General features: G+C 56.5%; 8 protein-coding genes across 8 annotated transcripts; 5 read left to right on the top strand and 3 right to left on the bottom strand.

Annotated features, from left to right (window-relative positions):
* Positions 1 to 1,870: 1,870 nt before the first annotated feature.
* Positions 1,871 to 7,294, top strand: BO70DRAFT_385265 (kinesin-3 motor protein uncA; the record flags this gene model as incomplete). Its single annotated transcript, XM_025545721.1, has 2 exons — positions 1,871 to 1,934; positions 2,080 to 7,294. 2 exons carry the CDS (start codon positions 1,871 to 1,873, stop codon positions 6,951 to 6,953), a joined length of 4,938 nt encoding a protein of 1,645 aa, XP_025402322.1. The 3' UTR covers positions 6,954 to 7,294.
* A 188-nt stretch (positions 7,295 to 7,482) lies between these two features.
* BO70DRAFT_377563 (DUF821 domain protein) lies at positions 7,483 to 8,900 on the top strand (the record flags this gene model as incomplete). Its single annotated transcript, XM_025545201.1, has 2 exons — positions 7,483 to 7,906; positions 7,998 to 8,900. Exons 1-2 carry the CDS (start codon positions 7,526 to 7,528, stop codon positions 8,898 to 8,900), a joined length of 1,284 nt encoding a protein of 427 aa, XP_025402321.1. The 5' UTR covers positions 7,483 to 7,525.
* A 602-nt stretch (positions 8,901 to 9,502) lies between these two features.
* Positions 9,503 to 10,425, bottom strand: BO70DRAFT_393644 (uncharacterized protein; the record flags this gene model as incomplete). The annotated part of the gene is made up of 2 exons (XM_025546390.1): positions 9,503 to 9,737; positions 9,803 to 10,425. 2 exons carry the CDS (start codon positions 10,423 to 10,425, stop codon positions 9,503 to 9,505), a joined length of 858 nt encoding a protein of 285 aa, XP_025402320.1.
* Positions 10,426 to 11,924: 1,499 nt separating this feature from the next.
* Positions 11,925 to 14,425, top strand: BO70DRAFT_330971 (alkaline phosphatase family protein; the record flags this gene model as incomplete). Its single annotated transcript, XM_025540851.1, has 3 exons — positions 11,925 to 12,389; positions 12,461 to 13,724; positions 13,779 to 14,425. 3 exons carry the CDS (start codon positions 11,925 to 11,927, stop codon positions 14,153 to 14,155), a joined length of 2,106 nt encoding a protein of 701 aa, XP_025402319.1. The 3' UTR covers positions 14,156 to 14,425.
* A 183-nt stretch (positions 14,426 to 14,608) lies between these two features.
* On the top strand, positions 14,609 to 16,640 carry BO70DRAFT_359451 (BCS1 and AAA domain-containing protein). The gene has a single exon (XM_025542544.1). It carries the CDS (start codon positions 14,825 to 14,827, stop codon positions 16,595 to 16,597), a length of 1,773 nt encoding a protein of 590 aa, XP_025402318.1. The 5' UTR covers positions 14,609 to 14,824; the 3' UTR covers positions 16,598 to 16,640.
* Positions 16,641 to 17,128: 488 nt separating this feature from the next.
* Positions 17,129 to 18,327, bottom strand: BO70DRAFT_285701 (glycoside hydrolase family 43 protein; the record flags this gene model as incomplete). Its single annotated transcript, XM_025539173.1, has 2 exons — positions 17,129 to 17,809; positions 17,992 to 18,327. 2 exons carry the CDS (start codon positions 18,325 to 18,327, stop codon positions 17,129 to 17,131), a joined length of 1,017 nt encoding a protein of 338 aa, XP_025402317.1.
* Positions 18,328 to 20,085: 1,758 nt separating this feature from the next.
* Positions 20,086 to 21,252, top strand: BO70DRAFT_359449 (uncharacterized protein; the record flags this gene model as incomplete). The annotated part of the gene is made up of 1 exon (XM_025542543.1): positions 20,086 to 21,252. A coding segment is annotated over exon 1 (491 nt), but the record flags the coding sequence as incomplete, so codon positions are not given.
* A 596-nt stretch (positions 21,253 to 21,848) lies between these two features.
* BO70DRAFT_377559 (uncharacterized protein) lies at positions 21,849 to 26,096 on the bottom strand (the record flags this gene model as incomplete). Its single annotated transcript, XM_025545200.1, has 3 exons — positions 22,066 to 26,096; positions 21,907 to 21,934; positions 21,849 to 21,852 (listed from the first exon to the last, which is right to left on the bottom strand). Exons 1-3 carry the CDS (start codon positions 26,066 to 26,068, stop codon positions 21,849 to 21,851), a joined length of 4,035 nt encoding a protein of 1,344 aa, XP_025402315.1. The 5' UTR covers positions 26,069 to 26,096.
* Positions 26,097 to 26,862: the final 766 nt, after the last annotated feature.

Genomic DNA, 26,862 nt, shown 5'->3' with positions numbered 1-26,862 from the left:
GATACTAATGTCACTACCCCTTTGGTTGCTGGTGAGAATCTAGGACTCTGTCTATCTATTGTCCTGACTGTCAGGACTGATTTCCACCCTATTTGCAATTTTTCTCTTTTGTTATGGCGAACGTGAATCTATTCGGGCTATCGTGGTTATTGACATGACCCATAGTTGATGGATATCGGCCCATATAATTAACAACTAGGCAACCACCACCACCACCACAACTGTCAGTCAGTCAGTCTGCCTGTCTGTCAGTCTGTCCCCACAGAAACAAGGAAATCATAATATTTCGTCTCGCATTCATCCCACCATGGTTGACTCCCCTCACGGCAGGCATCCTCTCTTTTGACAGATCCAGCCGGGTCTGATGGCCATGTTCAAGGCTCCGCACCGAGGAAATCCCATGTCGGCCTGTGCGCTATATACTAAACATTATCAGCAGGGGGTTCGGGTCCGGATGCTTTATTCTTCCCGTGTATGCGAATGGCGGATAAGGAGTGGGGATTGAGCTGGTGTTATGCTGTTTGGGTGGTTGAGAGGTTGGTATATTTCTATCTGGCTAGGTAGATGTATTGGGGTATGGGTGGGGGTGGATATATACTGGGTACTGGGATATCGAAAATCCTACTACCTATGGATTGGGAGGGGAAATTGAGACCACCTACACGAGAACCAGAATCAGTTCTTAATTTATTTTACTTCCATTCTCTCTGTGTGTGCAGTATGTAAGTTGTTGCAGGATTCCGCTTAAGCGAGAGCCCCCCGTGCAGATAGTATATATCAGGGTAAACAGTGGGGTGATAGGAGCTTCCGGATGCGACTGCGGACAGGGAAGATGTTAGAGATGAGGTGAGGATCGTCAGTCTGTCCGCAGTGACTCAAAATAGCTCTGGAAGGTGTGTGTGTATACCCCTGGCAATGGGCGTTCCTGGAGCCTCCCAGCTGGCTGGCTATACATAACTACTATACTATAGTACATACTGGCAGCCTAAGAACAGCTACTAGTACTAGGTCCGCTGCAGGACCACGGACCTATGGCAGAGCAACGATTCCTCGACGCTCGATCTCGCCAGGACCTTAAGTTGCCACACGCGAATCAGGGGGTCTAGTTCCCCGACTCCAAGCTGGTTGGAAGCGTGCCTGCATGACGGTGCATCGGGGCAGCATGTTTCGAGGATGTTTCGCCAGGACCAGGCCTGAGGCCGACCAGCCGGGCCCGAGTCCAGACGCCCTGATTGGGCAGGCCCGGCTTACGTGATCTGGCTCGAACCCGCCCTTGAGATCCCGCCTGAGTGGCTTTTCCCCGAAGGAGAGAGGGACTTTATTATTATTATTCACTCCAACTGCTGCTATCTTCCCCTTGGCTGGCTCGAGCCTCACCATCTCCATCCCCATCTATCTCTCTCCCAAACCCACCCCCCCGGCCCTCTCCTCTATCCCGTCTGTTTTGCGCGCCCGGACCGCCCTCGACCCCCTCCCCCCTCCCTCCTCGCCAGGGATTGATTTTACCGTCCTACCGTCCTGCCGTCCTACCCCCTGGGACGCGCCGATTGATCCGCCCGCAAACCCACACACAATATACATGACGTCTTTGTTGACATCCGCTCGAAGCAGTCAATTCCCAAGGCCCACGCTCCAGATCGAACCCTTCTAGCCTCGACTCCCGGACAACCCCCCCCCCTCCAGCTTGCCAATTCCCATCGGGCGGCGCTCTCCGTAGCGTTCGCAACTCGACCCTCGTCGTTCCCGCTCCGTGTGATTTCACCCACCCACCCACTTCGTCCCCCTGACCAGGCCCCTCCACGCGAACGGTATACCCCTCGAACCGGCGGAAACGGGCGTTCGGTCCCAGGTGTATGGGGAATAAGCCAACATGGCTCCAGCAGGTGGAGGAAACATTAAGGTGGTGGTGAGAGTGCGGCCCTTCAACAGCAGAGGTGAGTTCCGGTTATGGTCACGGACACGGTCATGTCTGGCTGGCAGTGGCAGTGGCAGTGGCATTGGTATTGGCATTGGCAATGCGACCAAGCCTCAGCCTCCCCCCAATTCCCCCAAACAGGGCTGACCCGGCCGTGTGTCTAGAAATCGACCGCGGTGCAAAATGTATCGTGCAGATGAAAGGCAACCAGACCGTCATCATCCCACCACCAGGCGCCGATGAGAAATCACGCAAGGCCGGCGGAGGGAAAGGTGCGATCGAAGGGCCCAAGGCCTTCGCCTTCGACCGATCGTACTGGTCGTTCGACAAGAACGCCCCCAACTACGCCAGCCAGGACAACCTCTTCCTCGATCTGGGTGTGCCCCTGCTCGACAATGCCTTTGGCGGTTACAACAACTGTATCTTCGCCTACGGGCAGACGGGTTCGGGAAAGTCGTATTCGATGATGGGGTACGGCAAGGAGTTCGGTGTCATCCCGCGGATCTGTCAGTCGATGTTCGAGCGCATCTCCGATATTCAACAGGATACCAATCTGGGCTGCACGGTGGAGGTGTCCTATCTGGAAATCTACAATGAGAGGGTCCGCGATCTGCTCAACCCGTCGAATAAGGGGAACCTGAAAGTCCGTGAGCATCCGTCGACCGGTCCCTACGTCGAAGACCTGGCCAAGCTGGTCGTGCGCTCGTTCGAGGAGATCGAGAACCTGATGGACGAGGGTAACAAGGCCAGAACGGTCGCCGCCACGAACATGAACGAAACCTCCAGTCGATCCCACGCCGTGTTCACTTTGACCCTGACCCAGAAGCGCCATGACGCGGAGACGTCGATGGATACGGAGAAGGTGTCGCGCATCAGTTTGGTCGATCTGGCAGGTTCGGAGAGAGCACAGTCGACGGGAGCGACCGGTGCCCGGTTAAAGGAGGGTGCGGAGATCAACCGTTCGCTCTCGACGCTGGGTCGTGTCATTGCGGCGCTCGCCGATGTGGCTGCGGGAAAGAAGAAGAATGCCTCGATGGTCCCGTATCGTGACTCCATCCTGACCTGGTTGCTGAAAGACTCCCTGGGAGGTAACTCCATGACGGCGATGATTGCCGCCATTTCACCCGCCGACATCAACTTCGACGAGACCCTCGGAACGCTGCGCTATGCCGACTCGGCGAAGCGAATCAAGAACCACGCCGTCGTGAACGAGGACCCCAACGCGCGCATGATCCGGGAGCTGAAGGAAGAGCTGGCGCAACTGCGATCGAAGCTCGGAGGGGGTGCAGTGGCGGGAGGTGCAGCTGGCGGTGCCGCCGGCGGTGCCATCCAAGCCCAGGAATATTACCCCCCAGATACCCCGTTAGAGAAGCAGATGGTCTCGATTCAGCAGGCGGACGGATCGGTCACGCAGGTCAGCAAGGCCGAAATCGTCGAGCAGCTGAATCAGAGCGAGAAGCTCTACAAGGACCTGAACCAGACGTGGGAGGAGAAACTGGCGAAGACCGAAGAAATCCACAAGGAGCGCGAGACTGCCCTGGAGGAACTCGGTATCAGCATCGAGAAGGGCTTCATCGGCCTGAGCACGCCGAAGAAAATGCCGCATCTGGTCAACCTCAGCGATGACCCGCTGCTCGCGGAATGTCTGGTGTACAACATCAAACCCGGAACCACGATCGTCGGCAACATGGACCAAGGGAGCCATGTCGAGATCCGACTGAACGGGTCCAAAATCTCGCCGGAGCATTGTAAGTTCGAGAACGTGGACAATGTCGTCACGGTGATTCCCAGCGAGGGCGCTGCCGTCATGGTGAATGGATTGCGCATCGACAAGCCGAAGCGACTCAAGAGCGGCTTCCGCATCATTCTGGGCGACTTCCACATCTTCCGCTTCAACCACCCCCAGGAAGCCCGGGCCGAACGAGTCGAGCAGAGCCTGCTGCGCCATTCCGTGACCACCAGTCAGCTGGGCTCCCCGGCGCCCAACAAAACCCACGATCGAACCCTGAGTAAAACCGGCTCCGAGATCGACGGGGATTCCAGCCGAGCGGATTCCCCCATGCCCTCGACGCGCGACAGAGAGTCTGACTGGTTTCAGGCGCGTCGGGAAGCCGTCAGCGCTGTGCTGGGGCCCGATCACATCTCGCATATGCCTGACGATGAGCTGGACGCCCTGTTCGAGGACGTGCAGAAGGTGCGGGCCACGCGCCGCGGGCTGATGGAGAACGAGGAGGACTCCGACTCGCTCAGCTCGTTCCCGGTGCGCGATAAGTACATGTCCAACGGCACCATCGACAACTTCTCATTGGACACGGCCATTACGATGCCGGGCACTCCCCGGCCGAGCGACGAGGACGACGGCCAGAACGGGGGTGACGCAACGTTACAATCTGTGCGCCAGGACATGCAGCGCCAGCTGGACCGCCAAAAAGAGGAGTATCAGGACAAGCTGCGGAACGCCGAGGCGTCCTCCACCCAGGGCGTCGATGACCTGCGCTCCGAGAAGACACGCATGGAAGAAGCCCTCCGGGCGGCCAAGGAGGAATTCGAAGAACAGCTCAAGAAACAGAAGGAAGCGTTCGAGTCGCACATGAAGGACCTGGGCCAGCCGGTGCCGAAAATCTACGAGAATGGGTTTGCCAAGTTAGACGCCCAGGAGCTGGCCATCGCGACGGCGGTTTACCGCCATTGGTCTCAGCAGAATTACGTTCGCATGGCCGAGAAAGTGCTTCAACATGCCTCCCTGCTGAAGGAAGCCCAAATCATGAGTCATATCATGGACAAGAATGTCGTGTTCCAGTTTGCGATCATCGACCACGGCCACAACATGGCCTCGTCGTATGATCTGGTGCTGAACGGCATCTCGGGAGACGAAGACGTTATCTTGGACGACGCGAAGAAGCCGTGTGTTGCCGTTCGGGTGATCGACTTCAAACAATGCGTCATCCACCTGTGGTCGATCGAGAAGCTCCAACGTCGCGTCCAGGCGATGCGCCAGCTGCACCAGTACATCGACCGACCTGACTACATCCAACACTTCAAGCTCGAGAATCCGTTCTCCGAGCCTTGCTCGCCTCAGTACTCACTTGTGGGCGACGCTGATATCCCACTTACGGCGGTCTTTGAGACGCGAGTGCAGGACGTGTCCGTCGAGGTCATCTCGCCCTATACGCAGAATGTCATCGGTATTGTCAGACTGTCCTTGGAACCCTCCTCGGCCCAGGCGCCCTCGTCCACCCTGAAGTTCAACGTCGTGATGCGCGACATGATTGGATTCGCCGAATGGGAGGGGTCGGATGTGCACGCGCAACTGTTCCTCCCTGGCATCTCCGACGAAGGGGGCGCCACGACGACGCAGATGATCACCGGCTTTGACGAGAGTCCGGTGCGGTTCGAAAGCGTGCACAGCATGAGTCTGCCGCTCTCGAGTCCGCGCAGTGCGGCCCTGAAAATCTGTATCTACGCGCGCGTGACCCACATGCATCTGGACAAGCTTCTCAGCTGGGATGACATGCGCGACTCTGCCGAACCGGCGCCGCAGAAACGCAAAACCCCGCGGATCGCCGAGTCCGAGTTCTATTCCGAGGAGAGGCATGATGTTTTTGCCAGGGCGCAAGTCCTGGAGTTGGCGGAGTCTGGCGAATACCTTCCGGTCGAGGTGGTCCAGAACAACAGCCTGGACACGGGCACTTACCAGCTCCACCAGGGACTCCAGCGGCGGGTGCTGGTGAACCTCACGTACAGCTCGACCGAAACGCTTCCTTGGGATGACATTACCAAGATTCGCGTGGGGTCGGTGCGGTTGCTGGACCCCTGGGGCAAGATCCCGGACCAGGACCTGCAGACGCCCGATGTGCCGTTGAAGTTTGTGCAGGAGCCGAACGTGAAGGAGAATGCCGACGGGACATCCAACATTACCATCGTCGGACAGTGGGATTCGAGTCTGCATGGGTCTCTCCTCCTCGACCGAGTCACCGCCGACAAGTACCGCGTGCAGGTGACCCTGCGGTGGGATCTGTTGTCCTCGCGCCTCCAGGATACCGTCCCGTTCGAGATCGACCTGACGCTCCAGATCCAGGGCCGGACGTACGTCCGGCCCCAGTCCATGTTCAAGCAGTTCTTCAACTCCACGCGCATCGTGCACTCCACCGTGCGCATGTTCTCGCTCGTCGTCCGCCCGGTGTCGGCCAAACGCGCGGCGGATCTGTGGCGGATGAACACGCAGAACGACTACGTAAAGGGCGAGGAGCTGCTGACGACCTGGTCTCCGCGCAAAGTCTCCCTCGTGCGGGACTACGTCGCCGCCCGCAAACGACGCCGACGCGTTGCCGAACTCAACGCTGCCAAGGGCGCTCTCAGCGCCAACAGCCTCGTAGCCTCGCCGCCACGCAGCGGCCGGTCCACGCCCCTCCGCAACCAGGAGCGCGCGGAACGTCGCGCCCGCCTGATCCAGAAGTACGTCGACCTGTGGACGAAGAAGACCGACCCCATCGAGGCCATCCTCGTACGAAGCAACACCGAGCCCCCAGCCGGCGGGGCGGCTTTCGCCTCCCGGGCGCGACAATCCCCCTCCAGCGACGACGACGACGGCTCCGCCCCGGATGAGGCCTCCCTCAAGCCGCGGTTCGTCGCCACCGTGCAGGCCCTGCCCAAGAACACCTCGTCGCTGAAGTCCGGCTACCTGTTGACCCCCGACGACACCAACAGCCACTGGGTCCGGCGCTTCGTGGAGCTCCGCCGGCCCTATCTGCACATCTACTCGGTCCCGGACGGCGACGAGATCAACGCCATCAACCTGCGCATCTCGCGGGTCGACCACGCCCCTGATTTCGCGCGGCTGCTTGACGGGCCCGCCGCGGGATCCGACCGGGGGACGTCCCCGCGCGGTCGTCCGAATGTGTTCGCGGTGTATGGCGCCCAGAACACGTTCCTCTTTGCGGCCCGCACGGAGGCGCAGAAGGTCGAGTGGATCTTGAAGATCGACGAGAGCTACTTTAGCAGTAGCGGTGCGCGGGCCATGACGAATGGTCTTTCCTGATGGACCGACTCCATGGGGTCGTTCACCTGTTGAACAGGCTTATTTTTATACATACCCCTCTCGAGTTTCGGCTGTGTCTGGTTGTTCTTGGTCTTCTTCTGTATACGACGTTAGCCCCCAAGCATGCATGCCCTTACCTCCTCACCTACGCACCTCGATTTTATCTCTTTTTTGTTGTTCATCATCTGATTTGCAGCCCTGGTGTTCCTTCGTTTTCGTCCGTCCTCCTCCCCCCCCATCCGCTCTTGATTGATTTTGAGATACCCCTGAATAAATTCGCCCTTCACGGTCTTGTGATCTCTGTACATACATATTTGATTTGCAATTAGATGCCACCAATCCCTACACGGTCATGTTAGTATCGAGGACCTGATTCATGCATGCTCTTCATGCTTCCAATTCGTTTAAAAAAAAACCCACCTTCTAGACCCGGCCATCAGCCCAGACCCTGGGGTTGCCATGGCGACGTCGATCCCCCGCCTCATCCATCTGATCGAGATCCATAACCACATCCATCACCACCACCAAACCAGACCAGGAACCAGGGAACCGGCCGCATCGTCCATGTCGCCATGCCACTGCAAATCCCCAGCTCGCTGCGGTTCCTCGCCGTTGGGGCTGCGCTGTCGCTGCTCCTCACCACATTCCTGGTCTTCTACGCCCACTCCTCCTCCAATGACGTCGCCAAGTATGCGCTGAAGACAGCGTCGCAGAATCCGGACTGTCTCTCCTCCTCATCCAACACCACCGACTCCGACTGGGAATTCATCTCCTCGCGCGACGCCGACAACCTGGGACTGTCGGAAACACAATGCCGGCGGGCATTCCCGAAGCTGTTCTACGAGCTGGACAAATCCGTCGCGTCCCGGAAAGACAAGCCCATCACGTTGAAGGAACTGGAGAGCAGCCCGGTGGAAGATGGGATGGTGAGGGGGGTGATTGATCGCGGCGAGGTATTTTTCTTCCCTTCCTTTCTCCTCCAAACTATTTTCATCCTCACCCTCAATCCCATTCTCTAATATCGATCTATCGCTCTATCAACAGCTGTACATCCTCGACTTCGCCCCCCAACCACACACCTTCACCCGCGCCAAAAGCACCCTGCACGCCCTGCACCGCTCCCTGACCTCCGACCCCTCGCGTCACACTCTCCCCACCATCTCCTTCCTCCTCACCACCGACGACTTACCCCCCAGCACCAGCAGCAGCAGCAGCATCACCACCCCCCCAATCTGGAGCTACACCAAACAAGACCACCACACCCACGTCTGGCTCATCCCCCCCTTCACCCACTGGACCTGGCCCGAAGTGGACATCCCACCCTACCGCACCGTGCGCCACCAAATCACCACCCTCGAATCGGCCCTGCCCTTCGAGCACAAAACGAAACAACTCCTCTGGCGCGGCGCCATCGCCCCCAACCCGCCCGTGCGCAACGCCCTCCTCGCCGCCGCCCGCGGCCAAAGCTGGTCCAGCATCCACCCCCTCGACTGGGCCTCCCCCGCCAGCCTGCAAGCCACCCGTCTCCCCATCTCCGAGCACTGTCGCTACCAGTTCCTCGCCCACACCGAAGGCCGCTCCTTCTCCGGCCGCGGCGCCTACCTCCTCAACTGTCGGTCCGTGCTGATCTCCCACCCGCTGGTCTGGAGGGAGCTGCATCATGCGGCGTTGGTCAAGACCGGGCCCGAGATGAATTACGTCGAGGTGAAGGGCGATTGGAGTGATCTGGGCGATAAGATGCGGTTCTTGCTGGGGAATGAGGAGGTGGCCGAGGGGATTGCCGCGAGGGCGGTGCGGGTCTTTAGGGAGAGGTATTTGACGCCGGCGGCGGAGGCGTGTTATTGGAGGGAGTTGGTGCGAGGGTGGGCGCGGGTGGGCAGGTTTGAGGGCGTCGGCGAGGGGAGGGAGAGGGGGGTGCCGTTTGAGGAGTGGGTGTTGATGAATTGATTTGGTTTGACTGGGTTTTGATTCGAATGTTCTACTGTTGGGTTGGGGTGGGGTGGTATATGGGCGTTGATGGTTTTTGTTTTATTGTTATTAGCGGGTATGAGGATGAGGATGTGTATGGAATGATAGATGACTCGAATGAGACTGTTTATATCAAGATGGAGACTACAGATGTGATAGTTCCATCTCACCATTTCTAACAAGTGAAAAGAAAAACAGAAAGAAAGAGAACATGCTTATTCCGAATTATTTTATGCTAGAAACCATATATATAAAAAAAAAGCAGGGAAAACAAATAAATAGATAGTCAAACAAACAAACAAACAGATAGAACATGCAAAACGGACAGTAAGTGATGTTGATGAGGATATTAGGGACTGACAGGAAAAGAAAAGAAAAAAAAAAAACGAATGAACTCCCCCCCCTTACTCCTGTTGAATGGATGAACTGTGCATGCAAGCAAGAAATTATCCCAGGTTCACTGTTCACTGTTCACTGTTCATTGTTTTCTTTTTTTTTATGACAGGGAAAGTACCTCATATCCCAAGAAGAAAATAAGCACTGGCGAGAGATAAAAAATCTCCATCGAGATAAAAAATCTCCTAAGCCAAAACAAGCAACCCCATCGCAATCCCCCCAATCACAGCCAGACCGGGGACAATCATCCTCACACCGGAGCTGGAAGGCTCGAACCCTGTAACAGTGGGCGCCGCAGGGACCACACCGCCACCGCCGCCATTGCTACCGCTCGTCGCGCGGGACAGGGTGGAGGTGGTTGAGTTGGAGAACCGGTGGGTCGACGAGCTGACGGACCCCGTGGAGAGGGGGATGGGGATGCTGGGCGGAGGCGCCGTGGTCAGGAGATGGATGGACTGTGCTCCTGGGATGGTCGAGGGGAGGACCGGGGGGTTGACGGGGGCACCGGGGGAGGGTGGGTTGGTGCGCCGGTCGATCCGATGACACTGAAAGGGACGCTTGGTTGGGTGACGGTGGGGTGGACTGCTGCCGGGGTGGAGGTTGCTGGGATGGGGTGCGTGGGAGCAGGGGCGGTGGGTCCAACACTATTGAAGGTGCTGGTGCTGGTGCTGTGGGAGGCCGCGGGGCCGGGGTGTCGGACGGATGAAGCTGGATGCTGCGGTTCGGACACGCTGGAGGGAGTGCCGTAGTGAGGCTGCGAGGCACTGGAGTAGATTGGGGCGGTGGTTGTCGGGGCGTGGGTGCACGAGGGGCAGGGCTCGGAGACGGTGGCGCTGGTCTCGACGACAACGACGCTGGGCTCCCAGATGGGCTGGTAGAGGGTCGTGCTGGGTTTGGCCGTCGTGGCGGGTTTGGCGATGATGGTGGGTTTGGCCGTCGTGGCGGACTCAGTGGGCTTCACGAAGGTTTCGGCCTTCTGGGTGGTAGGGGCTGAGCCTATCCTGCTGCTGCCGGGAGCATTGGCTTCCGAGGCTTCCTCGGAGAAGCCAGCGTGGGCGGTGCCGGCTGCGATGGCCAAGGCAGTCACGACATGGGTTGAGAAGTGCATCGTGGTGAGGCTGCTCAGGAAGGGCAAGAAGCGTTTGCTTGGGAGAGATAGCAAGAGCCTGGCACTGTCAATGATAGAAGGAGTACTGGTACTGGTACTGGATCTGGATAAGGAGAACGATGCACGGTGATCGGGAGGAATTATGGGGTGTTTTATAACCTCTCTGGCGTACCGATTCGGACTCATCACCCGCCAGAGGATCTAGATCCAACGATGCTTATACTCCATGGTTCCATCCAGGAATACTGAGGTGTGTCCGGAGAGCCGGATGCCGTAGTTGAGAACAAACGTGGGGAAACCGAGGCACTGCTTTCAGAGACGAACATCAAAATAGCATCTCGGTAATTGCCTCCTGCCCGGATCAAGACCCCCAGCTGGCCCACTGCTAGCAGACAGCTCCATACATGGAGTCTCCAGCTCCAGGAGCTTCTGATATCATGTGACCTCACGGCTTCAGCCTTAAGGCTTCCCAAAAGGGAAATCCGGCCGCCCGGCGGCCGGAATCAGAAATCCTCCCAGGAATGTCGATCCATTCCTCGCATCCCCTAAGCTTCCTGGAAGAAAGACTAGGAGGCCTTTCAGGCAGTGGTGACTGCCGAGAAACGGAAGCGGTTGGCGAAGGTTCAAGATCGCCACGTTGTGGTTGCTTTAGTTCGCGGCCATCTTCTTTTGCAAGCAGAACACAGGTGATTCATCATCCCTACTCAAGTCCCAATCGGTCGGCCGATTGCACGTTTCGCCCATCGTACAGAGGGCTGAATTGATGAAGAGAGCCCAATGCTCCATCCAGCCCATTCATGTCGGATGCATCAATGTGGCGGCTCTCCTCCCGTGGTCAGCGTCGGTATTTGCGACTGATGCAAGTATTTCCTTTCGTGCATCGTGCTCTTGCTGCTGCTGCTCTTTCGAGGCCTTCAAGCGTGGTCCTTTCTGACACAATTCTGAACAGGTCCTCTGGTCCAAAACAGTCAGACTTCAACGACCAAATCTCAAACTGCGTTTGTGTCTATGAAACACCTGTAGGAAGCTGGATATTCTCTAGCAACGCTTCCATTGTCAGTGTGGTCCGTATGGTCCGTGGTGTTAGTATAGTGTAGCTCGTGGCGCGTTGAAGCATGGTTGGGTTGTCCTTGTGATTGTGGGATCATTATCGGTCTTTTGCAATATCTTCATCCACTAGAGCACGTCAGTCTGAGCGACACGGCCCCGTAATCAACCCTGGTACTCCGTAGATCCATGGAGAGAGGGAGTGTGGGGAGAGGAGCGAAGGAGCGGAAGTGCGGAAGGGATGCTATGCTGTCTGTCTGTCTGCTTAGTCGCTGTCGGCATCGGCCCGGACATCCGCCGATCGCCCCCTCGAGTCCTATTATGATTCCATTGTTCCTACTCTGTACTCTTCCCAGCTCCACCCCCCCATCCCCCATTCCCCATCCATCACCATCACCCTGTGCCCTTGCACTTCGGCTTCATGCCACCTTCCCCCTTCGCCTCCACCCTCCATGCCTATCCGACGCAACATCCCCACCTCCGCTCTCCTGTCCCCCGGCGGCTATGACGATGACGCCGAGTCGCTACGCTCCCCGTCAGAACAGGACTCCGACTCCGAGGACGACGAATTCCTACGCAACTCCCGCACCACCCTCGAACTCGCTGAACATGACCGCGGAGTCCTGGACGATGAGGAGGAGACAGAGAAGCTGCTCACCCGGAGCGGCCCAACCCATGGCCTCCGTCGCATCTTCAGCCCCAACAGCAGCAGCGTCAGGATCGGGAAGCAGGAACGCCAACGCCTTCGGAGACAGGCCAGGAAGGAGGCGCGCAGGGACCGCCGTGCAAAGGCACGGGAATCCGGCGAGATAATGTTCGAGATGGAGGAAGGTCACCGGGATGATGAGCGCTCGCTCCTGAGCGATGCCTCCTCGTCTGATCTGGACACCCAAGCCAAAGAGTACACCTACGCGCAGGTATGTGTGGTCATGATGAGCGGTCTGGCCACAGAAATACGTTGGGCCCTCTGCTAACACCCAAGGAACAGCCACAGAAGGTTTCATGGCGCAGACTTACGCTGATTTTCTCGGCAATCTTCGTCCTCCTTCTCATATTCCTGTTGGGGGCCTACAAAGCATCGGCAAGGTTTCGGGTCTCCCACTCGCCCAGGAGATTGTTGTCGAACGGCACGGCTTTGTTCGCCCCCACCACCATCTTGATCTCTCTGGATGGTTTCCGAGCCGACTTCCTTACTCGCGGATTGACTCCGACCCTCAACTCCTTCGTCGCCAACGGCGTTTCCCCGCAATACATGAACCCCAGCTTCCCCAGCGTGACCTTCCCCAACCACTTCACGCTTGTTACAGGACTATATCCCGAGAGCCATGGAATTGTCGGAAACACTTTCTGGGACCCAGAGTTGCAAGAGGAGTTCTACTACACCCACCCCGCGGTCAGCATGCAGCCCAAGTGGTGGAACGCGGAACCGCTCTGGATGACGGCCGAAAACCAGGGGTTGAGGACCGCCATCCACATGTGGCCCGGCTCAGAGGCACATATCGGAGGGGTAGAGCCGACGTATCTCGACCAATACAATGGCTCGGAAGCGCTGTCCCGCAAGGTGGACCGCATCCTCGGGCTGCTGGACATGCCTGGGCTGGAAGATGCATCGCGAATCTCCCCGCAACGCCCGCAGTTCATCGCTGCCTATGTCCCGAATGTTGATGCAGATGGGCACCAATATGGCCCCAACAGCACAGAGATCCGGGGGACGATCTCCAAAGTCGACGAGATGCTGGGGGATCTGTTCTCGGGCCTGGAGGAGCGCAATCTGACCGATGTCGTAAACATTGTGATTGTCTCCGACCACGGGATGGCGACCACTGCCACCGAACGGCTGGTGCAACTGGAGGATCTGGTCGACCTCAGTCTGGTCGAGCGCATTGACGGGTGGCCGTTACGCGGGCTGCGTCCCAAGCGCCCGGAGGATCTTCCGATTCTTCAGCAACAGCTCGAGAGCGTGGCCTCGAACTACTCGCACGCGGTGGAGATTTACACGCGGGAGAGCATGCCCGAACGGTACCACTTCCAGAACAACGATCGCATCGCGCCTCTGTGGGTGATCCCGAAGACGGGCTGGGCGATTGTCGAACGGGTCGACTTCGATGCCCGCAAAGCTCTGGCGAAGGGGGAGGTGTATCACCCGCGCGGGATCCACGGGTACGACCATGAGCACCCCTTGATGCGCGCCATCTTTATTGCCCGGGGCCCTGCATTCCCCCACGAACCCAACAGCCGGCTGGATGTTTTCCGTGAGTCACGACCCCTGTCGGCGGTCCATGACCGTTGAGCTGACCCCCCAGCAGAGAATATCAACGTCTACAACATCATCTGTGACTCTCTCGGCGTCACACCCCACCCGAATAATGGAACCTTGAATCTCCCCCTCAAACCGGTGGGACTCCATTCCGACGAAGACACCCCTGCTCTCGACAGTCCGTCCGACCCACCATCCAGCACCTCCGTCATAGCAGCGCCCGCAAAGACGCCCGCAGCTGAAATGACGACCCCCGCGATGCCCACGGAGACGGCGGCAGAGGCCCAGCCGGAGCCCGACTCGGAGAGCGATGACGAGCAGGGCCCTACGTGGTGGGGGACGCTCTGGGACAAGCTCGAGGACGTCAAGGACTGGGCGAGCGACGTGATCGAGACCGTGAAAGACAACTTCACCTCGGCGCAGTGAACGATCACCTTGCATAATTTTGTTGGCTTTTTTCTGCGTAGATAGCGCCGTTTCGCCGTTTTTCATTTTTACTTTTTCTTTTTTGTTTTGTTTTGTTTTGTTTTTTTTTTTTTTGGATGGGGAAGACACGGGACACTACGTCATCCTCCAGATACCCACATTTGGCGTTAAATGTTAGAGATGTTAGATTGGACCCATATATCGTGATGTTATTGGGCGCTACGCCATCGGTCCGCTGCGCCTTTTTGAACTTGACCGCAAGGGTTGCCCGCGGATGAGGCTGAAGAGAAAATCACCCGCGATCGGCCCTCGTCTAGCCCCAACTGGCGCCCGCCGATGACTCAAGTGGCTCCTGCGCAGGCTGCATTCGCTGTCAGACCCGAGGACGCCCCCATGATTGGGTTGGGCATGGCCTAGATCCTTGCAGCGCCATAAGGCGCGGGGTGATGGATGCCTAGATGGCACAGCTGCTGCCTCTGCGCGTTTGTGCACCGTTGGGAATGAAGTATAAAGGGCCACCAGGTGCTCTTCTTCAATCCAGGCTTTTCTCATTCACTGCCTTATTCACTCCTCTCTTTCCCGTGCATCCCCGCCGGGCCCCCAAGACATCCCATCCAGCTCATGCTTGGGTGCTCCAATATCCTCCATTCTCCCCATCAAACGCCCATCATGGCTTCAAGCACATTCCTCAGCACCACCAACACCAGCGCGGCCATGAACTCGACATCGCAATACATGAGTCCCACCGACACCGCCCTCCTAGAAGCCTTCATCCCCGGCTACTCCTTCATCTCCCGCTTCCTCATCTCCTACCTCCACATCGACCTCTCCCAATACATTCCATACATCCTTACGGGCATCGCGCTCGTCGCATCTCTCCGCTACGTATTCTCACAGGCCCGCGAGCTGATCACCAAATACTGCGTCTCCACGGCCGAAATCCGCCTGGAAGATGAAGTATACAACTACCTGATGTTCTGGATGACGCAGCAGCCGTCCACCAACAAATCCACCCAATTTGTCGCCAACACCAAGATCACCAGCGGCGCGCGGTACTACGACTCGGACGACGACGAGGATATGGGCGACGAAGACGACTACGACTCCGACGGCAACGTCATCTCCAACTTCGACGACTACTGGGCCAAAACCGTCGCGCGCGACAAGTTCAAACGCCTGCGCTTCACCCCCCGCGAAGGCACGCACTACTTCTGGTTCAAGGGCCGTCTGCTCGCCTTCGCCCGCGAGAAGGAAGAGAACAACAACACCATCTCATACATGCGCTTTGTGCCGGAGCGCCTCTTCATCTCCTGCCTGGGCCGCGACCCCACCATCCTGAAGGACCTCCTCCTCGAAGCACAAAAAGCATGGGTGACCCGCGACGGAAGCAGCACCGTGATCTACCGCGGCCAGAAAAACAGCGGCTGCACCGACTGGACGCGATGCATGGCGCGGCCCCCGCGGCCCCTCTCCACCGTGGTCCTCGACCACTCCCAGAAACAGTCCTTCATCGCCGACATCAAGGAATACCTCCACCCCCGCACCCGGAGATGGTACTCCAACCGCGGCATCCCCTACCGTCGGGGCTACCTCCTGCACGGCCCCCCCGGCACAGGGAAAACGAGTCTCTGCTTCGCGGCGTCCGGCCTCCTGGGTCTCCCCCTCTACCTCCTCAACCTCAGCTCCAAGAGCCTCGACGAAGACGACCTCATGTCCCTCTTCCAGGAACTGCCCCGTCGCTGCATCGTCCTCCTCGAGGACGTCGACTGCGCCGGGATCACCCAGAAACGCGCCCCCAACGCCTCCGACGAATCCACCCCCGACAAACCCAAGAACAGCAACACCCCCAATCCCCAAACCCCCGGCTCTTCCAAACCCGACGACCCCACCATCGTCGACAAACAAGGCATCACCCTCTCCGGCCTCCTCAACGTCATCGACGGCGTCGCCGCCAGCGAAGGCCGCATCCTCATCATGACCACCAACCACCCGGAGAAACTCGATGCCGCGCTCCTCCGCCCCGGCCGCGTCGACATGAGCATCGCCTTCGGCTACGCCCAGACGGCGGACATCCGCGAACTGTTCTCGTCCATCTACTCGACCCTTGAAGGCGATCTACGGGCTGTTCGCCGCAACGGTCCCAAGAATGGCACCGCAAAGACAAACGGCGCCGGCCCCGCAAAGACATCCGAGAAACACTCACCCTCCTCCTCCTCCTCCTCCTGTTCGACTCCTACGATTTCTGCGCGCATCGTCAAACTGGCTGACGACTTCGCGGCGCTGATTCCAGCGGGCCAGTTCACGGCGGCGGAGATCCAGGGATTCCTGCTAAATCACAAGGCGGATCCGGAGGGCGCGGTGGAGGGAGTGCAGGGGTGGTTGGAGAAGACGGAGGTGATGAGGAGGGAGAGGGTGGAGAAGGCGGCGTTGGAGGAGGCTTAGTTTGATTTAGACTTGCTTCGCTTTCTTTTTTTTTTTTTTTTTTGCATATGATGGGCTACTTTATTTTTGCCTTGCTTTGCTTATTAGCTAGCATGCATGCATTGCTTGGGTGTACTTGATGATAGAGATATACCCTTACTCCACTATTACTAATGAATATTCTCTTATGGTTATTTATTTATTTACCTGTCTACATATACCCCCCTCCTTACAGTCAGTCGCTGTAGGCTATGGATATGGTAATAAATACCTTGGTCTAGAAAGGATTCATTTGCCCGAAACCAACTGGCACTATCCAAAAGCGCATCTAGGATATAGTAGGTATGTAGTATGTAGGGTTTAAAAGTCCACACAAGAAGAGAAAGAAAAGAAACACTATCATCCACACAGACAGACAGACAGACAGACAGTCAGTCAGTCAGCCAGTCAGTCAGTCAGTCCAAGATACCGCACCCCCTCCCCTCCCTCCTCTTCTATCCTCCATCCTCCATCCTCCATCCTCCCTCCCCCCACTTCAAAGTAAAGAAGAAACTAAACAAACTCCACCATCCCCCCCTGAATCCTCAAATCCGCAGCATACGTACACCTAACCCCATCCCTACAAAACGCATGAAAAAGCATCTTATCACCACAGCCACACACCGTGCCTCCCCCGGGGGAAGTCAACCCCCAATCACCACTCTTGACCAACTGCCTCCCAGTACCATCGCCCTTCACAAACGGCCCCGTAACACTCTGACTCGTCGCCCAGCGCACATCATACCCAGCATCGGTATAGCAATGAGTCGAATAGAAGAGATAGTACGTATCGCCGACGAGAATAAGATTAGGGGCTTCGACGAGCGGGCCATCGGAGTCATCGCGGTCCAGGATCTGGATGGCGTCGCCGAGGGGCGTGAAGCCGTCGTCGCTAGAGACTTTTTGCAGCATGATGGGCGTGGGTTGGAGCGGGGCGATGCCGTTGTTGCAGTCGCCGCCGTGGCCGATGCTGTTGCCGTCGACTTTGAAGACCACGTAGCGGCTGCCGTCGCGGTCGAGGAAGCCGGAGGGGTCGATGGAGCCGCCCGAGGGGAGGCGGCAGGATAGGGGGGTCGGGTTGGGGATGTACGGACCGCTGGGATCGGTGGTGCTGGAGACGGCGGTGCCGACGCAGTGGTGGCGGAGGTCGGATTGTGCTTCGCCCGAGTAGTAGAGGGTGTAGTGGCCGTCTGGCTGAAGGGGGGGGTTAGGTTTAGGTTGGTTGGTTTTTTGGGGGGGGTTAGGTTTAGGTTGGTTGGTTGGTTTTGGGGGTTAGGGTTCATGGGTTCATGGGTTCATGGGTTGGGTGGGATGGATGAAGGCATTGAACATAGGGCATAGATAGGACAGAGGACAGGCTGAGAAGGTAAACACACCCGTCTAATCACGTCCGGCGCCCAATGATCAATACTCGTCTCCCAGCCAGCGAGGGTCGGGAGGACCTCTTTATCGAGGAGAGTCCACGAGCGGAAGTCTGGGGAGTGGGCAACCTGGATAGTCTTGTTGTTTCCATTCGTGCCAAAGGCGTACCACGAGCCGTCGTCAGCTTGAACAAAGCCGGGGTCAGGGAAGTCGGTGTCGAGGGCGAGCCAGGGTCCTGCGGCGCGGATCTCAACCGGCGAGGATAGGACGCATGATACCAGGGTGAACCCTAGTGTTGCTGTTGTTGCTGTTGCTGATGCCGTCCAGGAGGAAGATGAGAAGGGCCACATTGCTGCCTCTGCTATGCAGCACTGCCGCTGCCACTGTTAGAGCCTGGGAATGGACGGATGGGAGAAGATGCAAAGAATGAGGGAGGAGGCTGGGATATGCAAAGAGCAAGAGTGTATAGTAGTATATATCTATCTATCGCCGAGGACGAACAAAGAAGCAATGGATGAATGGATGGAAGTATGTATGTATGTATGCATGCGGATTCCTCAGAAGCACCCCGGTGGTTATATACTCGACAGGGCAATAGACCGGGGTCCACCGTTCTGGTGACCGTTTCTGGCGCTAGCAGGGATGCACAGCTCTCCATACTGTACGGAATCATCGATCAGTTGATCCCGCGGGATTAGACCCGCCAGCGATGTCTGTCTGTCTGTGTCTGTCTGTCTGCTGGCCCAGGTAGAATCGGGCTTAGGCTGGGCGAGGAGCGGGACCTTCGGGGGCCCAGTGCGGAGGTATCTAGCTGTAGCTTGGAAAAAGAGTGTAGTGTGTAAGTAGATGAGTGGATCATCCAGCTGAGCTAGGTAGCGGACAATATTCCATCATCTTGGCATGACGATTTGCAACTGAACGGCGGCATCCAAACGCTCTGTCGTGCAGGTGCCGCAAGGCTGGCTGGCTGCTCTGCCCATCAATCCGGCAGCAGAACCTGCACTCGGTCATTCGGACGGGGAATTTCAAACCCAGGCAATACCAGCGGCACGAAATCGATGTTATCGGCCGAGGGCTGAGTTTGGATGTGATGTGTTTCCGGAAACGGGAATCGCATGCCCGCTGCTCCGCGGCACCAGGCATATCTATCCCACTAGTAACTAACTGACTTTTGTCGGAGGTTCAATGGCCGGGGTTTAACTAACCCACGAGAGGGGTTACAAGGTGGTTATCCTGAAAAGATGCTGGAACGATGGAATCCTTCTCATTGGTTAGGAAGTCTGGTGGAACGGGTGGATGAGGCTGGACGCAAGGGCAGGGCAGGGTTCGATCATCAAGGGGTGGTTAGTAGCGGGAGTGATCATGCCACCGACCGATCTATGAACAAATATCTATGAGAAGACTGACACAATTGTCGTTAGTTGGGAAATCAACGGGACAGTTCTTCGGGGTGGGTGGCTGGGTGGGTGCACTGCAGGGCTGCACGTCCCTCCCTTTCTCCTGTGCCTGATGGTGTTAGTGTTGGTGGAACTGGACGGACGGGGCCAATGCGATGTCTTCGGGCTTCAGCCACTGCCGCGATCCTATTTTTCCAGGTCAGATCTCTGGGAGAGAGGCATTGTGGGGACGTTTTGGCAGCGAGCTGGAGGCAGGAGGCAGGGCTTTGGTGGTGCTTGGCAAACGGGCGGGTGCTCAAGTCCGATGATGGGCTGGTTGGGTCTTCATTCCTGGGGGGGGGAACTCTTTCTGCATCGTCTCTCGAATAGAAAGTGAGATAGTGAAAGGGTCGAGACACATGACCGATCCGTTCATTCAACTCTTTTCCCCCATAAGTCGACCAGTCCACCGGCTCAGCCCAAGGCACCAGACACATGGCATGGCAGCAGGGCTGATTCTCCGAGCCTGCTCGCTCTTTGTTGGTTGGTTGCACACTCTTTGTTTCCCGATGGCCCAACCGCAAGGCACGGAGAATGGAAGTCGTTCACATGTGACGTGGTTATAGGTATCCGTTCCACCAGACTTGTGCGAGATGAGATGGTTCCAACTGCCCTCCATCCCTTGCCTGTTGGAGTCATACACCCCCCCCCCCCCCCCCCCCCCACCATGACGTCTGAGCACTTGTCCGCTTGTCCGCTTGTCCGACTGTATAGCAATGTCGTAACCCACTATTGATGCTGATAGATAGATAGTTGCCCGATAGTGTGGATCCGAACCAGGGAACCCAGGGGGCATTCATGGTTCAGGTCCGAGGGCTAATCAGCCACTATTGAGCCTCTGGACCCTGAACCCTGAGCATGAAGTATGCATGGGAAGATCTCTCTCTTTCCTCAACTCAACCGGACAGACGGATCAGAGTCAGAGTCCGTCTGTCTCGTGTTTCCCTCCCTTCCCTTCTTCCTTCTTTTCACCGTCTATCCATCCCCTCCATCCCATCCCATTCCATTCCTTCCTTTCTTCCTCCCTCCCCTTACCCCGCATAGCAAAAGAACCCCGCGGATCCACCAGAACAGGAACGGCATCCCACCATCTATCCCCATTCGCAACGAGTCGAAATTACCCCAATCATCGCCCCGATCACAGTACTATCACACCCTTTCCGTGTATGTACCAACCACCCATCTCTCTTCTCCGGAAAAGACACCCATCCCACCAGGGAGTCATTGTCAGTCCATAAGAAATGGAAAAACAGAGATCGGAGATCGGAGATCCAAAATGAGAATGGGGGTAGAAGGGAGAGCTGAAAATGCGGGGAATTCCTCCCTCCCTCCCTCCCCCGACCTCGTGTCAACTAACTAGGTACCTAGCAAGGGTCCTGTGCGATGACCTGACCCACCCAGAGATTGGCGATCGGTGATCGGCGTTGGGTATTCACTCTGTATCATGTGCGGGAATCTGAGGATGGTGGGGTGTTGGTGTTGGTGCTGGTATTGGTGCTGGTGCTGGTATCGGTGCTGGTACTGTAGATGGAGAAAGAGATGCAGGTAGCTTTGGATGTAGGTAGGTTGGCTGGCTGGCTGGCTGTCTATCTGTCTGTACTGGTAGTGATAGTGGTAGTGGTGTGGTGATACTGAAGTTGAAATGGTACCACGATTGGGCTGGATGATTGGGTGCGTTTGCATTCTGCTTCTGTGCTGTTAACGGGCTGGCGGGCTGGCCAGTCCGGTGCAACCGAAAGAGGGATAGAGTATATAGAGTGAAAAGAAGAACAGAATATCTGACAGCGGAAGCCTGCAGCAAGGAGATGAGGATGTAGTAGGAACCGTTGGATTGATGTGATCTGGGTGGCTAGCTAGGAGGAAGGGAAAGGAAGGGAAAGGAAGAGGGAGGAAGAGAGAAGTAAGTACTAAACTGGAAAGGGCCGCAGAGGCAGGCATTGGAAGATGCCAACCTCAGGCAGCCACCGGCTGACAATATCTTTTCGGTTTGTACTCCGTGATAAAATCAGAGTGGACTTTTGTCTAGATATCGTCTCTACTCTGCCTACATACAATCCTTATAACACTTGTGAGATATTATATCACAAGGAATACCCATGCTGCAAGACAGTCCCTCCGCGGGAGGGCTCGAGACTGTCCCTCGTCAAGACTTTATATAGTAGTTACTAGCGGGTGGCACGCACATGACCTACACAGTCCTCGCGAATATACACCTATTCGCGAGAGGAACCTAGATAGGAAACTAGCAACAACACTTTAAGCAATACAGCCCATACCTTGACTTCGCGATAGATATACTTCCCTCACACTATCTCATAAGCATCCCTTATGTTATCTAAATAAAACAGGATTTAGTAGTTATAGAGTAAGTATAAAATTTAAAGAAGATATATAATTTTAATAAATTATATAAATGGTAAATAAGAGTACTATATCTACCTGTTACAGCCAGTTAATTAATTATTCTAAAATATAATATTAAGCAGATCGGACCAATAAGAAGGCCTGTAGCAAAAGAAACCTACAAGCGATAATTATATATCATTGTAGATCATAGACCAATATTATTAAACCCCTACATCCACCATCTCCTTCCCTCATCCTTCCCACCCACATCCGACTCCTAACCCCAATTCGCCCATTTACACTTACATCCCCCGGTCCCACCATCAATCCCGCCCCACTCGGTCTCATTCGACGATGACGACGACGAATTGCCACTATACAGATCAAAGATCCCAGGGGCGGGATTGACCAAGGTACCGCCGTAGCTGCGATTCTCAAGCTCAAGTTTCTTCTCGGTGGCGTTGATGCGCTCCCCGGTCTCCATGGCGTAGCAGTATACCATTTTCTCCTCCGCGGCGCCGCCGTGCCGGTCCAGGGTGATGGTTACCGGGTAGGGGAAGGAGCCGGGGCGGGTGAAGTCTGTGGCGGACGAGGAGGTGGTCGAGGACGAGGCTGCGGTGGTGGAGGTTGCGGTAGCGGTTGATGTGGAGGTTGATGTGGCGGTGGAGTTTGCACTGAGGAGGGTATCGTTGGAACGGGTCCAGATCTGGACGAGGAAGCGGGTCTGGGACCAGGTGCAGCGGACGTTGGCGACGGATTCCTTGGAGCCGCCGTTCTGGTCGTCGGCGGAGTAGTCCGTTGCGCTGCCGTTGAGGGGGGCGAGGGAGGAGAGGAAGATGGAGCGGTCGAAGTAGGTGTAGAAGCCGTAGTGCTCGGTGTCGAGGCCGCGGTTGTAGAGCCGGATGGGCTGGGAGGAGGGGAGCGGGTGGAGGGTTGCCGCCGCGGCGGTGCCGTCGGAGTTTTCCGAGGGCGAGGGGATGATGGTTGCGAGGTTGGGGAAGGAGCTGTCGGTGTCGGATCTTCGCGCCAGGCGAACGGTGGAGGTGGAGGTGAGGTGGGTGGTGGAGAGGAAGGTCATGTAGAAGGGGGTCTCTTCGCCGGCGTAGGGGATGGTGTTGTTGTCTGTGGTGTTGCCGAGGAAGGCCTGGTCTTTGAGACTGGGTGGGGAGGGCGACGGGCTGAAGGAGCTGTCGGAGGTCCTGGAGGAGAGCCTTTTGCCGTATATGGACTTCGAGGCGACGGTCGTGCTGTTGGGATAGGTTCCGTTGCGGAAGAGGATCTCCACGCGGAAGTTGGGCTCGTTGGCGGCGTAGGGCTCGTTGGCGGGTTGTTCCTCTGGCGGTAGGGAACAGCTCCAGAGCGTGGAGGGCACGATGCATCCCGAGTCCTGGACCTGTGGTTCTGGCCCTGCAATTGTCGCGATGCCGGTGGGCATCGGGGGGTAGCCGGTGAGGTTGAGCCATTGCGATTGCACGGGAGTTGAGTCGCCGCTTTTCCGGGTCAGGATCATCACAAGAAGGAGGATGAGGGCGATGATTATGAGGAAGGACGTGCAGATCGCCAGGTACCACCGGCGCTTTGCGTGACCATCTTTTTTCCGTTTCCCCAGGCACTTGATTATTCCACAGCAGCAGCAAACGCGGGTCTTTTTCTTCTTCTTTTTGTCCTCTTTCTCCTCTTCCTCGAGCTGACGTAGTCGCATCTCGATCCTCTCTCTTTCCGTCATTGAAAATGTCATTTCTTCCCGCGTTGATGGAAGTGGTTCCATGCGAGGCGGTAAAGTGGAACTATTGTGATGAGATAAATATGCAGGCGCTGGAGTCGTATGCATATCGGTTAAAGGGATTGATCCACCCCTCTCTGTCGCTTGTTGAAGACCAGGAGATGTAGGGTTCGGGGGCTGTGGTTGGGCTTCGTGGTTCTGAGCTGCAAAGTGTTGCGAGAGGGTCCGTTCAGGGTGAGCGATGAGCATTGGCGAGGGAACAGTGGCAGGGTAAACGTAGACATTATGACTGGGGGGCATCATGGGTGCTGGCTGCGGCGCTGGTTGATATATCGGCTGAATAACCGGCTGCGGCGCTGGCTGGATGATTGGTTGGACAATTGGCTGGGGCGCAGGCTGGATTATTGGTTGAATGATCGGTTGAAATATAGGCCAAGAGAGTTTCCTTTGGGATGGATCCTCTTCCGGTGGTGTTAACCCCTCTGCAGCTTGAGGCTGAGGTTCAGGCGCGGCTTCTTGAGGAATTTCCCTCGTCTGTTCACTGAGAGATTGCTCACTGGGTTCACTCGGTGGGTGTTGACTGGGAGGAGGCACACTTGGAGGCACACTTGGAGGCACGCTTGGAGGCACGCTTGGAGGCACGCTTGGAGGCACGCTTGGAGGCACGCTTGGAGGGGGCACGCTCGGAGGAAGCTCAGTAGCAGGGTGTTCACTCGGGGGATAGACACTTCTAGAATACACGCTCAGGGGATGCACACGCGACGTATGTTCGCTCAGGGAACGCTCGACCGGAGAATTTTCACTCAAGGAACGCTCAACAAGCACATGCCCATCAAGATCATTGTGTGCATCGGCCTCCTTAGGCTCATCAAGACCAGCCTCCGATCTCTTATCCATAATACTGGGCTCATAAAACGGGCGTGCTGGTGGCGTCATGATCAAGACATTTCTCGAGCCCTGGCTCCCACTCTGGGACCTATCGTTTATATCTATAAGGCCCCTGTCCTGCGAATTGCTTGAGAGAGAGTCCTTCTTATATCCAGGGATCTTGTCCTTGGGCGTTATCGAGCAAACATGGTTGACGCACTCGAAGTACGGTCTTCCGCTGAACAGCTCGTGAGCACATGCTTGGTAGTACTCAGCAGCGGCGCCCTGGATGGCTCCGCCGGGGAACATTGCATCTGCGGAGAACGTGGAAGGTGGCGGGGCTTGTTCTCCAGTTTCGAGAGCTCGATCTTGGTTGAACAGGTGTCTTTCGTCAAACGGGTTAGTCGATGCATCGGGCCAGTTGATTGCGTCCTTGTGGTGAGGGATTATTGCCTCCGGCGTGTCGGGCGAAAAACAGGACACCTCTTTTTCCCACCACTCGTCGTTTGAGCCGGCTGAGTCGGTTATGACGCTGGGGGGTGGAGGTCGAGTAGCTTCTGTTGGAGTGGTGTTTCCCATAACCGCGCTGGAGCGGCTAAGGAGAGGCGAGAGGAGATAGGTCCACCATCCTTGGGACTGGTGTCTATTTGTGTCGGTGTTGATGCTGAGTCTGTCCGGGATTTTTCTGGCAGGCTTCGTCCCGCCTGAATTCGAACGCAGACGGCTCGCTCGTTGCGGACCGTCTTCTTCAAACACGGTCCCAGTTGAGAATGAACGCAGTCGCTTGATCGAATTCATGGACTGTCTTTCGGCAGACTCGGTACTTGAGTTCTCATTCTGGTAGAGGAACGGAAAGGCCGGAATAGCAGGCACCGGGGGGATATCGATGTCATTGTCATCGGGATATGGTGTCGGTTGGGAGTAGATACTAGATGTTGCCCTGGGACGGGGATGCAGCGTCTCAAGTCCGCTCCAAAAGGTATCATCTTTTGCGGGCGTGACGACTATAGACGGCGTCAGGGCTGCGCGTTGGGCGTATCCGGTGTTCACCTGCAGCCTCCTTTCGTTCGAGCCGGTAGATTCTTCAAATGGCATGCTCAGCCCAATCATGATATGACGATCCGAGGGCGATAATTCATCCTTGCCTTTCTTTTTCCCCCGGGCATTAAGCCAGGACAATCGTCTTCTGTCTGGCTTGGAATGCGCATCGGGGATCTGGTCGAACTCCGGCTCCGACTCCCTTTTCAGTATCCCTCTGATATCCTGCGTCGTCTGTTCCTGTTGTCGCGCCTTGGCAAGCGCTTTCAGATCATTCAGATCCACCAAGGACGGCATCGAGACATCTCCAGACCCCTGACTAGTGGGTTGTGGAAAATCCGTGACCAAGTTCAAGCCAGTGGGTCTGTCACCGCTCTTGCCAGTATAGAGTCTCAGATCGCCGGCATCCTGGTGGTTCGGGTCCCCCAGGTAAGAGGCCCGGGTCTCGCTGGCTAGTTCTTGTTCTTGGCCAAGTTTGTCATGGGTTGCCTTACGGATGAAAGGATTCTTGCGAGCCGCCTTGTTCAAGAAAGCAAAGGGACGATTTCTTTCCATATCATGGTCCTCTGGGGATGACGACGCCGGACTGGGAACCTCTTCCGTAATGGGTGACGACAGAGGGAAATTCGGGACTGCAGGGATCCGCAGCTCCGATGGGGGCATCTGAGGCCTGGAAACCATCTTGCCAGCAGAGCCCGTGAGGATGAAGTATTCTTATACTGCAATTGGTTGTTTTGTTCAAATAGTGCTGTTCAGATGGTTGAACTAGGCCAAATACCGTCGACCAACTGGACGCTGTATATGGTGCGTTTTGAGTATGAAGCAACTTCAAACGAGCAGGTCAACTGCGTGAAGATGAGTTCATACCCCTGGCTCAATCAGCAAGCTGGGCTTTCACAGCAGGCAAACAATGAAGTGCTGGGTCTATTGTTGAGAATCAATAAAGGACTGGGGTGAGACACCAGTGAATGAAGTAGACGGCAGACAATGGGTTTCAAAAGACAACACCCTGGCTGGCCAGTCATATGGCACAAAGGATGAGTGCAGACCAAAAAAAGAAAGAAAGAAACAGAAACAGAAACAGAAACAGAAACCGATGAGAATAGAAAGTTGGTCAAAAGATCAAGACAGAAAGAATGGGAGAAAGTGTTGATGAAGAAAAGAGGAGCCGACAGGAAAGCCCAGACCCTCCCTCCCTCAGTCACTCACTCACTTACTCACTCACCTCAGGTGATACAGCGTCCAGGAGCTTTCATGCGTCTCCTGCGACAGCTATCCTGGTCCTGAGCACCTTCGTCACCCACGGTCCTGGGCTACTATTTGTGCAGAATGGGCAATCCTCCGAATCTCCATCCCGTCGACGGGCGGGTTCTGCTGCAGAGCTGCAGTTGCCAGTTGCAGCTGCAGCTGGACGGAGGGCATCCATTGGCGGGGGTGGTGTGATCAGCTCTGCAGGATGATGTTTGACGGACAGC

The sequence above is a fragment of the Aspergillus heteromorphus genome (assembly GCF_003184545.1).
Source record: "Aspergillus heteromorphus CBS 117.55 chromosome Unknown BO70scaffold_4, whole genome shotgun sequence".
NCBI classification, from domain to species: Eukaryota; Fungi; Ascomycota; class Eurotiomycetes; order Eurotiales; family Aspergillaceae; genus Aspergillus; species Aspergillus heteromorphus.
The sequence above is the reverse complement of the archived record's forward strand: the minus strand, read 5'-3'. Positions and strand labels throughout refer to the sequence as shown.

Excerpts from the sequence above, each read along its gene's own strand:
- BO70DRAFT_359451 (XM_025542544.1), top strand. The coding sequence starts at position 14,825 with ATGGCTTCAAGCACATTCCTCAGCACCACCAACACCAGCGCGGCCATG.